The sequence below is a fragment of the Calypte anna genome, chromosome 1 (genome assembly GCF_003957555.1).
Source record: "Calypte anna isolate BGI_N300 chromosome 1, bCalAnn1_v1.p, whole genome shotgun sequence".
Taxonomy (NCBI): Eukaryota; Metazoa; Chordata; class Aves; order Apodiformes; family Trochilidae; genus Calypte; species Calypte anna.
In genome coordinates, this window is record NC_044244.1 from 51,539,905 (window position 1) to 51,558,267 (window position 18,363).

An 18,363-nucleotide genomic window follows, 5' to 3' on the forward strand; every position below is an offset into this window, starting at 1 on the left:
ATCAGGAAGCTCAGCTAGTGTATTCATAGACTGGATATACCCATGACCCTTCTTGGCATACCTTTTGTTTCTTCTCCTTTTGGGCATCCTGAACTCCACATTACCTATGGACCCATTAGTACCCTTGCTCTTCAACAGAGTAGCCAAATGCACTGGGAGCTGCTATTCTCTCCTGCCTGGATGCTGTAACCTTATACATTTTTCACTGGATTAGCTATGTATCTTGTAGCTGTCTATTTCAGGAAAACCCTGTTTATGCACAGGATCAGGAAGGTGAGCAACTCTTCTGTATTTCATGGTCACTAACAGATTCATTCATTATCTCTTTTCTCACTCTTTCCCCTCCTAAAAGCAAGATCTTGTCATTTTACAACAGGATAGCATACTGCCAGGGACATCCTTGCCAATATGTCTGGGAAGGTGTTGCCCACATGCTGAAGGTAAGCATGTGTGAAAATTTCTCACTTGGACTGGGGCGCCATCACAACAAGAAGAAAGTCTGCTTACCTGCAAGATTTTACACCTGTCAGAAAGGCAGTCCATGTCCTCACACGGTTGGTACATCCCCAGGGTGACACAGTTTAGCAAAATCACCATCATGCTGACACACTCAAACCAGGTGAAAAAGAGTCAAGGAAAACTTCTGTAAAAGTCTCATGGCTGAGATAAGCTTGATTTAGGCTTGAAGTGACAAAACAAGGAAGATTAAGAGACGTAACTGTTGGCAGGCAAATTTACCAGTCTTATGTTTCCCCCCCCAGTTCCTCCCTGCTCTCCTCCTTGGTCAAGCCAAAACTCTTTTGAAAAGGGGAAAATAGAGACAGCATTAAGGCCTATGGTCAAAAAATACAAATCAAACTACAGAAGTCAACTCATTGCCCTTAGTTAAACATATGCTCACTCCTCTCCTCTTGGTTTGCCAAGTCCCTTCCCTAGCTGATTTATGGAATCTTCAGAACGCATGAAGGAGGTGGTTCATGGTGGCCTATACTCATGTTTATCAGATATCTTTATGATCTAGGGATCAAACTGGACAGCTGGCTTCATGAACACATAGTCATTACTGTCCTTCTGAGAAAGGGTTAACACACAAGGCTAGAAGTCTTCCCTTATGAAAGGAACTTGGAAATAAAGAGTTGCCCTACTGGAGCAGGTCAATGGTCCATCTAATCTGTTATTCTGCTTCCAGCAGTGACCTATGCTGGATAGGACTCCACAATGTGCCTAATTAAGTTATTCAGTAACCATGGGGGGAAATTGTGTATCTGACCCCAGCTGGTGATGAGTTTATGCCCTAAAGCATGAGGATTGATAGCCCTTATAATTGTTTTCTCAGCTACACTGGTGTCCCTGCAGATGCTTTGCTTATTCATTTGAATGTTTTGTTGATAATCTTACTAAAATATCTGCTTTGATAATAGTTGGCAGCCATGAGCCACGCTGGCTAATTACACTTTACATTAAAAATTGTTTCCTCCAATTTATTTTTAATTTGTTGGCTTTTGATTTCATCAAGTGCTACTTCATTTATACATTACAGAAGAGGGTAAAAATGGTGTATTAGTGTGATATTCTCTGTGCTCTCTCTCCATCCTCTAACCTGCCTCTTGACCATCCTTCTCCTCCTGAAAAAGCCTTTGGACCTACAACACAACTACCCAAGCACTCACATGCAGTTTTTTAACTCTAACAACAGGCATGTCTCTGTGATATCATTTGCATTGCAAAGGAGTAATGTAGATCTAATGAGAATGGACCTTCAACTTCTGCCAGAGCCATCATTCTTAGGTATTTTAAATACACCTCACATAAACATATCTGCTCTGTTTCCATTTTCAGACAAAGTTTTTTTGGTTTGGGTTGGGGTTTTTTAAATTTATTTTAAAATAACAGATCTAAGAAATTACTCATTTAAAATACAACTCACTGAGTGCACTTACTTTCAGTTCTGGCAGAAATTAATCCAAAACGGTGGTCTGTATCTCTGGTCATTTCTGAAATATACTCATCATGTATGGTTTGTTCTGAGCAACTCTTCTGTGCTCATTCTCTGACAGTGATTCATGACTAACCTGCACAATCTGATCTAGAAGATTATTAATTCTTTCTCTTCCCCCTCACCTGGTTTTCAGTGAGCTCCCTTCAGCTGCAAAATCAGACAAAAGCAGGCCACCAGCTCTACTGTGCCAATCGTGCTATGAGGTGATTTCAAGAGTGTGTTATAACTATTTCTCTCCAAATTAATCCCAAGTGCTGTACAAAGTAATGCACCCTCAGTGCAGGCTTCAGAACCAGAGGCCTTCTTCTGAGAGCAATATATCACAAGGGTGTAAGTAAAATGTTTGCCCTCAAAGATCTACACAACACAACTTCACCTTTCTCTCTCTTGCCTGTTTCTTTAACAACCTGGTCAGAACCCCAGGAAAGTAATTGGAGAGGTTTCCATTAGCTGCCATGGACTTTTCACATCAGACTGCCACTCTCTTCCACACTTTTCAAAATCTGTTCAGTGTCACATTTTACAGAACTACAGAACCACAGAAGGGCTGAGGTCAGAAGAGGCCTCTTCAGGTCATTTTACCCAAATCCCCTGGCTCAAAGTAGCATCAGCTACAGCAAGTTGCTCAGGGTCACCATCAGTTGGGTCTTGAGTATCTTCAAGGACAAAGGCACCAGAACCTCCCAAGGTAACCTGCTGCAGTGTTTGACTACCTACACAATGAAAAAGTGTTTTCTTAGGTTTATATGGGATATCCAGTGTTTCATGCTGTGTCCATTGCCTCTTGCCCTGTCCCTGGGCAGCACTGAGCACTCTGTCTCCTCTACTCTTCCCATCAACTATTTATATACATAAATAAGCTTTTTCTTCCCCAGGCTGAGCACTCCCAGCTCTTTCAGCCTCTCAATTTTGCAGCAGATGCTTTGACAACTGCTGGAAAGGCCGCAGCAGTGAAGCTGTGAGAGAGAGATCACTGCTGAATGACACTTTGAGGGGTTAAAAGAATTTCAGTGCAGGCTAAGCCAAAGGTTGCAAAAGTCCTTTCTCCCTGGGCATAAGGCAGACAGGAGAGGTATGGACTGAACCAGTGCTTTGGATGAAATGAAATACATAAAAAATGAAAAGCAGAAAGTGGTTTTGAAGCTTTTTTTTTTTTACTTCTTCTTCAGCAAACACACAGAAGATATAACATGAGAGACCCAGAAGCTGGGAGTGCTCTCTGACTGCAGCCAAACTCAGGCAAAGGGGCTCAAAGTCAGGGGTTTATTTCATACAGATCTACAGTTTTGTGCACACATTTCAGCAGCAGTGTGTGGGTGGCTGGGATGCTCCCGTGCTCCCTTTGCTCCCCTGGCAGTACCTCCCCTCCCAGATCATGCAGACCATGGCAGGGTACCTTTGGGCAGCTGGCAGGGCATCAGAGCACAAAATTTAGCCAGCTGTGGTGAGTGCTCCCAAAAATGTTGCAATTTGGGCCAAATGCACAAGGCCCTTATCATCTTTCTCAAAAAGCTGTGGCCTGCTGCACTTGATTTCTCCTCCCCCTGCTTTTTGGATACCAGCTCTCTGAAAGTTTGCCAGGCTTCCCAAGCACACTGCTGAATCACTGGCTGCTCCCAGGCTATTAGAGTGACATTAGGAAAAGCTGCCACCCCATGGTTTTCCTTTCAGAGCAGGCAGGGACCCTGACAAGGCACTTCCAACCTGCAGTGAAGAGGAAGAAAGTGTGAGGACAAAAACAGAGCATCTCCTGCCCCAAGCCAGGAGGGGTTGCTCCCTGCTTGTTTTGGTGGAGGGGGTAATTAAAAGTACCTGCTGTCTTCAATGTGTCACCGCTGTCAACCACAGCAACAGCCTCTGTCACCACGGCAACAGCCTGCAGCCAGGTTTATCATCTTTCTTTCAGTGATGCCTCCCCCACCCCTCATCCTTCACCCCCTTCTTTTCTCTGTGCCTGAGCCTGTAATTAATTTCACCTGCTGGCAAAGCCGATCTTCACAATCTGCATCATTCAGTCAAAAGTTTCATTATTAATTAACTTCTTTCAAAGTTTTAAACTCCTATTTACAAGTGAACCCATGTATGTGCTCTTCTTCTGTGCCACAGCCATTCCTCCTACAGCTCTCCCTTCCCATGGCCCTACTCCCAGCACCTTTCCCTGCAAGCTATTGGTTTTAGAAACTAATAGGAAACAATGCCTGTGGTCAAATCCTCTCTCTTGGCCACCACAAGATGTTCCAGAGGAATGTACCAGAATATCTGCAACAAACTAATATGCCATAAATTGCCCATAAAGAGAGCTTTGTTCCTTAATGGTGACAGCACACAGTTGATTCAAGCCTTTGCAGAAGAAGGGATCACAGCATTCATGAAAAAGGAAAAACAACAAAGGGGGAAGGTTTCCTGCCTTCTCCTTATATAAGTCCTCTTAAGCTATTGGGTTCAGGCACTGTCTTGTGGCATCAATATCCATATCTGGGTTAATTATATTATACCTAAAACACATTTTATAGAATGGCTTGGGTTGGAAGGGACTATAGAGATCATCTAGTTCTAAGCCCTCTGCCAGGAGCAGGGAAACCTCCCACTAGACCAGGTTACTCCAAGCCCCATCCAACTGGGCTTTACACACTTCCAGGGAGGGGGCAGCCACAACCTGTGGCCATGATCAGCCCTAAATTGGCCAACCCATGCCAGTGGCTCATCAACCTCAAGGAAAATAATTTCTTACTAATATCTTAGAGAAATCTACTCTCCTTGTAGTGGTTCTATAGAACCACTGATGGTGCCTGCCTTTGGCAGTAAAACTGCTTTGCTGATGGATGCCATCCTTGTCCCTCCAAGCCCCAGGTAGGGCCTGGCCAGCTGCTGACCAGAGGCAGCCACCAAATATCTGTTGACCCTCTATCTTGTTTTCCAATGCACAGGGTAAGTCTGAGAGGCAGAGAGTCTCAAGAAGGAAGTTCAACACCAGCATACACCAAGAACCAACAATCATCCACCCAAAACCATCTGGGATGGATCCAGTGCAGGAAACCACAAGTTACAGGGGTGTTAAGGTGGAGGGGTTTCTCTGAGCATGTTGCAGTAGGGCGTGATAACATGTGTAGGGCAAGATGATGCTAGAAATGAGTGACAGGAGACAGGAAAGCTTTTTGGGCTCAGTTCCTGAATGACAAATAGCAGAAGCAAGAAGGTACACTGTATTGGGGGATATAAATGTTTACAGGTGAAAATCTGGGTACTGCCTAACACTCTTGGGATCAGCCTCAATCTCAGCATCTTATTATTGGCAACAATACAACAAAAATAAACACTTTGGGGTCCCCTCTCCTCCTCTTCCCTTCCTCCATCATTAGCTCAAGAGTAAGGGTACATAAAGAGCACCCCAGTGGCTGGTGCTACTAACAGCACAGAAAATATTTACGTTTTACAAGCATGACAATCCTGTTACTACCTATAAACCACTTTTAGCATTTACCTTGTGCCAGTTCAGGTCTTCAATATTTCAGATCTGTTTAACAGTAGAAGTTCCTTGACTACAAACCACTGACAACAAGAGGAAAAATCCAGCACCATGGTGTGGCTGGTCATGGCAGCACCTGTTCCTGCCCCAAACTAGACAAAAGAGCCTGATGAAGCAGGGCAGTTCAGTGACTGAACTGGAAACAGCCCCATGTGATGCACCCCGAGCACCAGCCATCCATGCACACACAGCTCAAGGCCTCCCCTTCAGAGCCAGCACCAGGCAGGCACAGCTGTGGGCACCCTGCAGGTGACACATCACATTTACATGACCACTCCTCTCTGCTTCCCCTTCGGGCTCCTCTCCACATCCCTCTCATCCCACCATGCTTCCCTTCAGCTAAATGACTGCATCCCGTGATTCTGATTGGCAGCAATTGCATTTTCTCTCCCTCCTTTGGAAATGAACTAACAGCAGTGTTGTGTTCCTTCCCTACTTTCTTCCTCTGCTTTGTGACCCTCCTGCAAGAAGCTGCCAGGATGCTGTACCTGCAGCAGGACAGTTAATATTTTATTTAAAAATGGAAGGAGTGATTTGTGTTGCAAAGGTCAGAGGAACAAGTAGCTCCAGAGAAAGAAGTGCTTATTTTCTCTTCCTCACTGCTGTTGGCTATTGCAGATGCCCTCACAGGTGAGAATTCCACACACCCCCTCCCAAATTTTTCGTATCACCATTCATTACTTTTTTCCCTATCCTATGGTAATGCATAGGAGTTTCATGGTTTTTTTCTACAAAAAAGATGATGGAAACAACAGGGTTCTTCCTCTTCAGCCTCAATCTGCTAAGGTAACACACTGGAAAAAGTTGGATGTAACACGTGAGGTTCACTCAAAGGAAAACACATTTCAAAATGTGTTTGTGTTCAAATAGATCAAAACAATCAAAAACTTTGAGAACAAAAAGCTTTAAAAATCCTATTGAGGAACAGATGAAACATTTCTTCTTTGTCTTTTTTAGGGCAAAGAAATGCTTCAACACTACAGAAAAAAGTCCGTGTTTTTTGACCTGATTTTTGAGTTCTGTATCAACTGGAAATTAAATGCCAATACCCAGCAATGCAATGCTAGGATTTCATGATGGCCAAGCTATAGAGGACAGGTTATAAAGCTTCCTCACAAGTCCTCAAGGTCAACATGCTCTAGGTCTTCCTATGGCAATGTAATGTCTTGTATGTGTTTCCTTTCCTTTCATCACATCATCATTTATACACTCTTCTCACAAAACAACAGCACCTGAACTTTAGAAAGCTGACACATACATTGCTAAGGTCTTCAAGTCTCTCTCAATATTGCCAAGGAAAGGACTGCCGAAGTCTGTTACATTGATTTGAGAGGCACTAGGGAAGCCTTGCATGACTTGTGATGCTGTTACTGGGAGGCAGGAGAACAAATTGCAGAAGAGGGAGGCAGTAGAGAGATTTTAAGAGCTTGGCAATACTTCTATGTTTCTGCCCTTTGGAAGGGACTTTCCATCAAGAATGAATTTATTAGAGAAGAAAAAGCCTCATTCGTATCCATGTTAAATCAGATAAACACCAACAAAAGGCACCATAGGTCAGCCTTTTCGATCGATCCCACTTCCCAAGACTGCTCAGAGAGCAGGTCCTGTGCCATGCCACACAGGATTTTGGCCACATAACATCAAATTCAGGTTTAGCTTAGATACTAACAAGAATTAAGTCAGTTGTAACTCATATCCCTCTGCAGCATTAGGCAAGAAACAAAGATTACTTTTGGAATGCTGGGTTTTGTTTGGGATTGTTTTTTCATTACAGAAACCAAATCTCTCATATCTCAAAACCCTTTCCATGATGACTTATTCAGATTTGCAAGTTGTGTCCACTAAACTCTCAAGTCCAGCAAAACCAAAATGAATAGATTGAAATACAGCACTTAGCAGGAAAAATGTACAGTAGAGGTAGAGATATTGAGAGCATATAGACAGAGGCATTAACACAATGAAGAGTCTTCAGATATTCCATAAGCAGCCAAGAAGAGAGCTGTGCCCTAACATAGGGACTTCACAGGCCACAAAGTGCCTCTAGTCAAGCAAGAGGCTACAGAAACAAAGCAAGGCTTCTCTATGATGCTTTTTACTACTGTGACCATGGGAGAGCCTGCCAGTCCTGAAGGCAGCATGAGTTATTCCAAGAATGCTGTCTTCTTGTCATACCACCTGGATGCGTTTACCTTGGTCTTCTCAAAAAACCCAGTTTTTTTCTTCAGAAAAGGTGTGCAGATCTCACGTCTAAATATTCAAATATCTCACATATAAAATGCATCTTCATCGATGCTACTACACATCCCTACAGTTAATCATTTCCTCATGCATGCAGCAGCTGGGCCCCAGAGCTTTTCTACTGATAATGACCAAATTACATCTAGCTTTCAAGAGTGCAACAAAGCATCTATTTAACAGTGTGTAAAATTCCTACAAAGCTGTTTACTATATGAAGCATGAAAACAATAGTGTCTAGAAAAAAAAAAAAAACACCCAGTAATATTTTTTTAGGTCAGAAGAAAGCAACTACCCAAGTTTGAACTTGAGCAGGGCATTCGAAGCAATGACTGTTCCCGGAGAAAGAGATTTTAATTTCCTCATCTGGCTGGAACTGGGGCTGCATGCCTTACTTGCCAGCAAAGCAATACTCCACCATGCTGTGGGACCAGCTGAGGATTGGCTTGAGGAATTGCACCTCCTGCTGACTCCCAAATGGTGCCTCCTGCAGTGTTTTGGCATCTGCCTTGAAAATCTCCATCCAAAACATGACCTGGCTTCACATCAGGAGCTTCGAAGAGGTCACAGCATGAGGTGATAGGACTGCAGATTGGTATTTTATTATGCTATATGACAGATGAAATAATTTTGCTCCAAGATCTGTTAGCCAAAGTGGTAGGTTCAGCAGCTGTTTCCTGCTGCAGATGGAGCCATAGGGGTACCAGGCACCAGAGAAGGCCCATCAGAGGAAAAACCCCTGGAAAACAAAACTGAGATCAAAATGGTAAAGCTCTCATTGCTAATTGAGATTTCACTCTGTGAAGGCAATTTCTTACTGACAGACATGGCAAAGTAGGCCCCTTAGACAAGGTAGCCTTTGTTTTTGCACTGAGTTGGACCTCTGCTCTAGAGAAGACTTGAACTTGGTGGGCAAAGGTAGGAAGGCATTGACAGCCCAGGACTGACTTGAATTAACCATGTGCTCCACAAAAACAAACTGAATTTGAATGGGGCAGCTGAATGCTGATGTGCCATCATGCTGAATGCTCTCACGGACACACTGAGCACCCAAGGAACTGAGAAGACCAGTCAGAGAGGCTGGTGGAGTCACCATTCTCAAATCACAGCATTGCCTGTGGTGGGATTTTTTTGTTGACTTTTTTATCCGATTTATCTGGATGTTATGAAGCTTACTTGGCAAATATTTCCTTCCAAAGTATAAAAATGCAAATTGCTTTGTAAGGAAAAATCAAAATCTCTCCAACTTTTCCCTCTTTGCTTCTGTGCTTTACTGCCCTGCCTCCCAGAAACACCATCCAAAGTTATCTAAGTTTTCCCTAGCACTTTTTAAACTGATGTAACAGTCTTGCTATGTTTGGCATAGACAGTCCCTTCTTTGGCCTTCATGTCATTATATATCTGAATGGTGTCCTTACCTTGGGTGGGTGCACTAGACATACCCACCAGATAAAAATAGCACTATAATAACAGTGTCTGTGTCTCTAAACATCAAGAAAGGATGAAGGAAAGAACTACTGACAATGGATTTGGGAGGGCAGGGAAAGCAAGAGAAGTAAAAAAATTGAAGGCGTTGCTTTTTCCCCTCCCTATACTCTTAATGTTTTCTGTTTTGCAGGGTTTTTTCTGCCTTGGTATCTCTCACTCTACAGAGCCCTCCTTCCCCCACTCAAATGGAAGCAATTCTTAAATGTTTGGAATGAAACAGTACAAAGCAAGAAATAACTGTTTCTTCAGAAACCAGGAACAAAAGGCTACATTTTGGAAGACATGCAGACCCTTAAGGATGCACAAGAACATTTTATGGGGCCTTCTACAGCAAAGAGGTCCCTGCCTCCCACTGATTTTAGTGAGGCTGCATTCTGCCCCTCAGGCCAACTAGATAAGCTCTCTGGTAGCTCATAAAGCAAACAAGAGAAAACAAAGCATTTGTGAAGGGGCAAAGCTGGCTGCAAAGTGCCAGAGTCTAAAACAAAGTGTGGATGACTCCTTCCATTTCCAATACAACTTTCTCCTTCCTAGTAAAGTGATGTTTTCTCATCTTCCTTTCTGATGCTCTGTAGGTGTAGGGCTTTTCCTCTTACTGTGGGTTTTAGACTCAGTGAGCTTTGGGGACTGGCCTGTGGGGCACAAAGTGGATATTTCACTGAACCTCCTGAAAATGGCTGTCACTGTTCAGGTTCAGAGGACTGGAGGTCACCTCTCCAGGACTACAGCACAAACATATGAAAGACAGAGACATGGGTTCTGGGTGTTGCTTTTGAGGTTTGGTTTTTTTTTCCCCTAGTGCTTTACAGTAAATACAAAGGGATGGTGGAAACACCTGCCTTTAAATACAACGCTGTTTCCCTGGATAGGAGAACAGGCAAGAAGAAATCCCACCCGCACTAATGGTCTAAAACATTATCAAACACTTGCTTCTCTTCCTGCTTCCACTCCCTTTTCTTGTACTGATCTCTGTTTATCACTGTTGTCTTTCTAGTCCATTCTAGTTTTTCAGATGTTACAGATCACTTTTTCCACTCTTCACAACTTTCCACCCATCTCTGGAAAAGGTCACACGAGTCCAAGCTGAGCTCACAGGGATGAAAGTACTACTCAGATGTCTGAAGCAAGTTCAGGGCACCTTTGATAAAAGGCTGCCTTGCCTTGCAGGAATGTGAAGATGACAATGAAAGTGCAAAGGGTGGATTATGGAAATTTTCAGAGTTTAAAAGGAGCACTTGTCCTTCTGCGCAGCGGCTCTGCTCTCTGCAGAAACCAGGGCATTTCTGTTCCCCAGCACATCACTTGGTAAAGAAAGTGGAGCTGAGCATGTTGCTCCTCATCCAGTTTTCTCCAGTAGCAGTTCTGAATTAGAGAGGCAGAAAGATGGGATAAAGCCACTTGGCCTTTCTCCCTTCTCCCAGCTAGGCGAGGTTTTCAGTGGATACAACATCACTAAATCACGTGCTTAGCTTAGCAGGCTTTTCTGACAAGTGCTTCAGTATAGAAAAGAAAGTCATGCAGTGACAAAGCTTTGCAGCAAAGTAAATAAAGATTAATTCAGAAGTGCAGGGAGTGCTCAGTAAGTTCACAGAAAAGAAATTGCATTCAGTCTAAGCAAAATGTAGGGCAATAACAGAAAGAGCCAAGTATGAGCTCCTGGTATTTGATTCAGTATCAAATGTAATTAAATAAAACTCATAATTTTCAGAGTTTCAAGATGCCACCACCACCCCCTACTTTGAATGCACATTTTTCCCCTCACTGATTTTTGGTTTGGTTTGTTTTTTGTTTTTCTTTGTTGTTTTCTTGTAGGGTTTTTTTTAAAGGCTTGTAGCTGTATGCATTCCATGCCCCTTTGCCCTCGTTCCCAGAAGGTATGCTGGAAGAACTGGCACTGATGGCCTGCAGGACACATGCCTGGTGGAAGGACTGATTGCAAATGACAAAGCCAATCTGTCTCAGCAGATAACTGGAGGCTAAGAGCTCCAGCCAGCACGTAGTCTCACAGCAGCTGCTAGAACCTCCTCGAGGACATAAATGGGTTACGGATGGTCTCCTGAAAACAAAGCTCCTGACACGTCTATGTGACAGAGGTACTTATGAGGGGTGGGAGGGATGCTCATTATTTAAGTTTCTCATCTGAGGAGGAGAAGGGACCCTGTGGTGGATGAGCAGACGTGCCAGTACTATCCCTTGCATATTTGCACTGTCTCTTCCTTTCCTCCTCTTTAGACCTGCAACAAAGACCAGTCAGTGAAAATGGGATTATTTAAACCACCTAGTGCTTCCTTCAAAACAATACATTAACTTTAACTGACTTATACTACCTTTTAAGGTACATAAATTTTTCCCCTTTGTTACTGATAAGAAAGCAAGCAGCAGAGGAGCAGGTTTTTTCCAAAGTGACCCCTAATTCAGGTTCTCAGTGCATGAGCTTCTTAGACTCTGTTTTTCAGGAGCAATAATTTTCGTTTCTAACACAGCCAACAAGAATTGTGAAGCTACAAACCTCCGAGCATCTGCCTCCCACCACCTCAAGTCAGATGGCCAAAGATCAGAGTCCTCTTTAGACAAAACATTACCCAGTGACACAGTAATTCACTGCCTGGGACTGAATTAAAATTCAGGTGTTCCTGACATGCAGTACATATTCACTATACCCCTCAAGCTTTCTGGATAGCTGACAGATTGCACTATGCCAGGGAAAAGAGCCAACATGACTCATGCTCAATCACCACGATGCCAACAGTGTTGAGTGCTGTTTTAGGGAGAGGTTATGCTGTGAATATGCTAGGCATTATCAATATTAAAATATTATTAGTATTATTTAAGAAGTATCTCCACGTGTCCTGGATGTCACTAGCCAAGATCAAATTCAAATTATGAAGAATGTTACATAAACACACAGTAAATCATGTTGCCTGCTCCAAAGTGTTTTTAATCTAACCAAACAGGACAGGCTAACGATGCATTATGATCTCTGCTGTGCACAGAAGCCAGAGCACAGGGAAATGAGTGGATTTAGCCAGGGGCAAATAGGAGACATGGAGTACAGCTGGGAACTGAGCAAGAGTTTCCCAATTTGTTCTCCAGTGCCTTTGACCCAAGAGCATTCTCATCTCAGCTACAACTGCATTTGATGAGGACAGTGCCCACAGGGAGAAATGGTTCTCCCATAAATCTTTCCTGAGAACAATGGGAAAAGCGTCCAAGCTCCACTTTATAGCAGCAAGGAACATTACTGCTTATAGATTACAATAAATGTAGGACTCCCCCCACCTATTCAGAGAAGTCTCTGGCTGTTCATGTGCACAGCATACAGACAAGCTGGAGCCAAAAAACCTATGCTTTCTACCTCCATTTTCCACAAACCCCTTCACTGGGCTCTCAAGATAAAATTCAGCACATAGTTACACTGGATTAAGACTAGGTCCACTTTGATACTCATGCATCTTTCTTTTTTCCAATCTGCTGAAGATTTCGCTACCTTTCCTAGCTCCTTCAACAAAAGTGTGCTGTGTAAACCCAAATATCTACACATACCACTACAGAATGACCAGTTCCAAAAAAGCCAGTTCCTACAAGTTGCTAAAGTCACAGACTAACAAAAATCTCCACCATCAGTATGACACAGTGCAGCTCCCTCTTTTGCGTCTTCCCGCCTGCTGTATTCATCACCTCTCTTCAGAAATTTAGGACAAGTAGTACATTGTTATTACAGCATTTGTATTCCTGTGAACCATTTGCTTTCATACAGATTTGACTTTATGCAATTTATTCTGGAGTTTTTGACAGCCTCTGGAAATATATGCCTCTTCCTCTTGTTTACAGCCTAACTTATTTTTCCCTGTACAGTTTCCAGTTAGAAACTATGGTTGTACATTAATCTCATTTTGTTTTGGACCTACCAGTTACAGCTTAGCTCATTGCCCCATTCTTTCCCGCCATGCCAAGTGTGTCCCTTTGTCTCCTCAAAGTCTTTATGAGACTACAGGTTTTGTTTTGATTTTTAGCAACCACCCCCAATTCTTTATGACTCTGCAGGAGCTGCTCCTTTATTGGATTGCTCTTCACTATCTCACAGCCATCCGTCTTCCGTCACATTAATTACTGAGCACCAAAGGATCATTTGTATTCCCATTGTCCCATGCAGGTTTTGTTGCCTTCTCAATTAGTCAGCTACCCTCAGATTTGCACACCCCCCTCCCCTCCACAGTATGTACACTGATTAAATACTGCCTACTTAGGTACTTCATTTCCAGCAGCCTACTTTCTACTTCTCTTATAGCAATAAAGCAACTTTACCATAAAGATGAAATAAAGACGATTGTTTATCTGGGACACAGCTATTACAAATGTTGATGGACAGAGTATGAAACCCAGCCTTCTCCCCCTGCCCCAGAGGACAGGGCTAAGGTAGGGTCACAAAGCCTGCAAAGGTCCACCACAGGGATGACTGCACCATGATGCTGACATTTCACCTCCAAAACCCTCTGGATCAGTAGATTTCCAAGCCAAAGAGAGACACCAAGTTACTGATAACCTGCCCAGTTCAGTAAGGTGAGACATTGGCAAATGGTCGGCACCAGTGACCAGGTAACGTGATAGATTTATTCTTTGTGGATTAGGATGGATGCTTCATGCCCAATAAGTTTCTGTCAAGGGCCCAGCAGTAGCTCCACATGCTCTTCTCAGAGATAACATACCAGCTGCTACTAGACTGAAGATACCTGCAATTGGCAGACCCATCACCTTCTGCAAATTTATTGTCCTCTGCCTTATCTGCAGTGTATCCCTTTCCAAATAGATTTAGCAGTGGCTTAAAGCTCACATCTACTCTACACAATCTTTTCACAGCTGTCTCTGATGCATTCACATACCTTGTGGGATCTGACACCCTTGTATCCAGTAGGGAAATTCAGGAGGGAGAAGTTAGGAGTTGAGTCCCTTCCTCTAGTTACAAGCTTAATACTCTGCTGCCCACATACCTATGCTTCTCCAAGCAGTAGTAGGTCCACAGCCCTTGGCCTGAACCACTTCAGCTTGCCTGTGGCACCTCAGCAGTGACAGAAACATGATTAAAATTCAGAAAATAACAGTTTTCTAGGACATTCAGGTGGCAAAGACAGGTCTGAGGGGTGAGAAGTCATGGCAGTGACCTGTGCCTCAAGCATCCATCCATTTTGCTGCCAGGACGTGCATTGTTGCACAGGACCATTCCCATGGCACATTGTGCTGTGCAGGAATGATGTCTATTTTGGCCTGGGACAGATATGGGGCCAAAATATTCTCCCTGATGCATTCAACACTTTTCAGGGTGGAAAAGAGAGATGGTCCTGCCATAGCACCTCTTTGGAACAGGAGAAAACTCCTCTGCACCATCAGTTTTCTGGAAAAGAAATTGCTATACCTGTTCCTTCAGTCAGAGGGAAGTAGGAGGCGTCTGCACCTCCATGGCATGTAAAGCACGGCCTCCTCTTCAGCATGCTTTGCTTCTTTTGCCACTTAGCTTCATTGCATTTAAAGAGTTTTCACATTATTTATGGCAGCAAGTGGAAGGAAAAGAAAAAACAGAGCGTAGGTCAGGATAGTAAAGACAAACTTAGCATTCCTGGAGGAGACAGCCATTGAGGACCTGCTTAAATCTCGAAAAATGAGTGCAAAAGAGCTCCCATCACTTTCCCGGAAAGAACAGCCTGTTCTTAAAGCCAGGTCTGCTCCCAGCCCCTCTGCCATCAGGGAGGATGAAAAAATCAGCAGCCAACAAGCCAGGTGGCCGAGGTCCTGCAGCCCCATAGGCTGAAGGACCCTTGCCAGGGAGAAGCTGGGGGCCAGGGCAGCAACAGGGTGCCAGATCTGGAGCCAGACACCTACTTGAATGCCTGCATGCTGTGCCAGGCTGATAAGGCTTTCATTCCCTTGCCCTGGACCTTTCCCACCCACCTGTCACTAAGACTGGGGAGGGCAGTACAGAGGAAAATCACAAATCCACACAAATATTTTGTGCGCCTTGACCCCTATTGTAATATTTTTTGTTATTTAAGTCCAGCTCATTTCTCCAGAGTAATTAGTTCTATCAACCCTTCAAATATACTTTTCAGCCTCATGAAGCCATAAATTTCCAAATGACGAATGTCACGCCAGGCTGTGCTGTCACATACAAAGCTCTGTGCTGATCCTGTTTGTCTCTCCATGCTTTAGGACCATTGGTGTGAAACCTACACACACACACACATATGCCTGATCCTTTCCTGCCCCATTAACAGTCACATCTTCTCCCTCATGCTCCTTTCTGCTTCCTGGATGCTGTTTTGCAGGGTTTTATTTGAAGGGGCATAAAAAAGAAATGATAGACTTGTGTTGGCCCTGTTATAGGTGACTGCATGGCAGCTTTTCAAAGGAAGTATGCCAATGCATGTGTAACATATAGAAGGATATAGGCCATATATGTAGGGCAATCAGCAGCTGATATAGGTCTTTCATTAGGGCAGCAAAAAAGTTCAGATGTTTCAATGGTTTGGTTAGTGTTTTGTTTCTTCTCCTGTCATATCTAGAGTTTCTGATGACACATTTGATCCATGTTATTTTTACACAGCCAGAGTCCTCTATTTTGAGCCAGTCATGTCTATTTGGAAACTTAATCTTTCTCTTGAGGTCTTTTCTTCACATATTTGAGAATTACCCTACTTTCTTCCAATCAACCCTAGTTTTTAAAAAAATTAATGTAAGAGATCATTATTCCCAATCCTCATTGCACTGAAACTTTGTGCTCTGAGGAAAGAACTGCTGTAGATCCTTTAGCTCCTCCTGTAACTACCACTATTGAGGTCCAAAAAATCCCCACTGAAATCAGCAAACCCCCACAGGGTGCACAGACAAGGTCCTGAGTAAAGCAACCACCTGTCAAGCCCACAGCACAGGGACAGGGAACTAGTGTCAACACAGAGAAGACTTTGAGAATTTGGGGTGGGGCCAGAAAACCTTTTGCAGCTCCACTTTCCAGACCCCACCAAATCTCAGCCACCACACCTCTACTCTCAATAGCACATAGCACACTTGAGGATCAGTATTTAATTTGTTGCACAATACACAAACGGGGAGCAGTGTGGGCATGCACGTATGTGTCTGTCTGCTTCTTTGGGGGAAGAGTGGAACTAAATTTCTTTTTTCACCCTGTCACTGTATGACCACTCTGAGTCAGTTTTTTCCTTCTCGTTTCTCATCCCAGCGCAGTGCCCTCCCAGACAGTGACACCACCAGGCTGGTGAGACTCAGCACAAGACTGGGATAAGGAATTAGGACAGAGTTGAGTAGGAACCCATGAAATGCATGCCATTCCCAGGGGAACAAAGCCATTCCTGTATGCAATCCAAGGATGGAGAATCATTCTTCTATAGGAAGGAGTCACCCACCTTCTCACAGTGCTTCTGCTCCCCTTCTAGTTGTGAAATGGCTCAAAACAGTGAAGTTAAAGGAAAGGAAAGGAAGGGGAAAAAAAAAAAAAAAAAAAAAAGTATAGCATTGGAGAAGCTATCATGGGTCATCTTTTAGAAACAAAGATGGTTCTTTCTGGTTCCAGCACAGTGAGGCTGATAACAAATTATGCACCTGACCCTGGCAGGGACAGAAAAACAGCTGCAGGAAAACAAATCTGAATTTCCCAAGCCCTTCATAATGCAGCCGCTTTTTAATGTGCTGTGGAGCATGTGGTGATGTGATGGAAAGGTTTTATTAACACAGAACCTTCATAACTCAATTTTAAGTTTTAAACCATTCAAAATCATGTCAATAAAGCCTGCCTGCATAATCCACAGTTCTACAGCTGGAAGAGCAGAAGATAAGGGCTCAACTTGAGGAAATATAAAATGGGACAACTCCAGTTATTACCACCCAATGGTTTTCTAAAAGGGTTCTATATTTGTACAAGAATAGCCCATAACTCCATCAGTCAGCAGAGTGCTACACCAATTTACACATCTCAATGCACCGCTCTGCAAGCCATTGCATCCCTCTTTGCTGGACGGGAACCTCCAGCAGAAGGATAGGGTGAAGAACAGAAGAATAGAAGATGACAACTGCCTCAGTCTTTCCAGTGAAACCCAGTGCTACATGTGGGCAAGACCTCAGAGCTGCAGTCAAAAGCAGAGCCCAAATTTGTTACAGCCAATGTATTTGACCACTTGCACAGACATAATCACATTTTCTGCAATGCAAAGATAACATTGAACATCCTCAACCTGATTCTGAGACACACACACTGAAACTGCACAAAAAAAAATCTACCTCGTAGCAGGTCTGGGTTAAAAATCTCACACTCATGGGAGCCAGGCTCCTTAGGATTGTTTAAATGGAAGTAAAAAACACGCAACACACACTGTTTAGTAGGGAAGCCAGCTGGTAAGCCTGACAGACCTTTCTCAACTCTAATATGGAAGATAGTGAGACACAGGGGTTTTATCAGTTACCATAGAAAAAGCTGGATTGATTAGGGGCTTGTGACAGCATGATGTGGAGACGAGTTAAAATCGTAAGCAGGGCTTACCAAATTCAATCACTCGGCTCTTCCACTTCAGATTTCAGACTGAAAATTTCACCTCTCTCTACAGCAGCTCCAACTTGCCCAGCTGCAAAAACATCTTAGTGTGGTTGCAGGTCCAAGCCTAGGAAAAAGCTTTCTGTCCTCTCAGGCTTCTTTTGCTGGTGTCCTGTGGACAGCATCTCCGTTCAAACATTTCTGCTTTCTTTGCCATGAGGTTACCTTGTTTCTAGCCTACACAGTTATGTTATAAGGGTCATTTGTGAAGGTTCTCAGCAGTGGTAATATTTATTTGAAGATCATCAAATCTAGATTAAAAACAAGCAAACAAAAGGCAAACAACCACAAATTCAAAAATACAGATCCATGCTGCTGGATGTGTAAGGGAGAGAGGAACTGTTAGTTTTTCATTGACCCTTTAAAACATGTTTTCCTGTCTAGATTAGAAAACATGCCACGTCTGAATAAAATTTTAGTCAAATATCTTTTCTGTTGCTCTTCAAACAGGGAATTTCAGACTGCTTCACTGATGAGAAAAAGAATGGATTTGGTTTATTTCAGGAGCAGAGGCTCTGCCTT

General features: G+C 43.4%; 1 protein-coding gene across 1 annotated transcript in view; it reads right to left on the reverse strand.

The window, feature by feature from the left end:
- The window catches only part of CACNA1I (calcium voltage-gated channel subunit alpha1 I), a 158,713-nt gene that overhangs the window by 88,426 nt on the left and 51,924 nt on the right, over positions 1 to 18,363 (reverse strand). Inside the window, exon 2 of the mRNA XM_030447826.1 lies at positions 508 to 619. Within this exon, the coding sequence (XP_030303686.1) occupies positions 508 to 619 (112 nt within the window). The remainder of the gene's footprint in view (positions 1 to 507; positions 620 to 18,363) is intronic.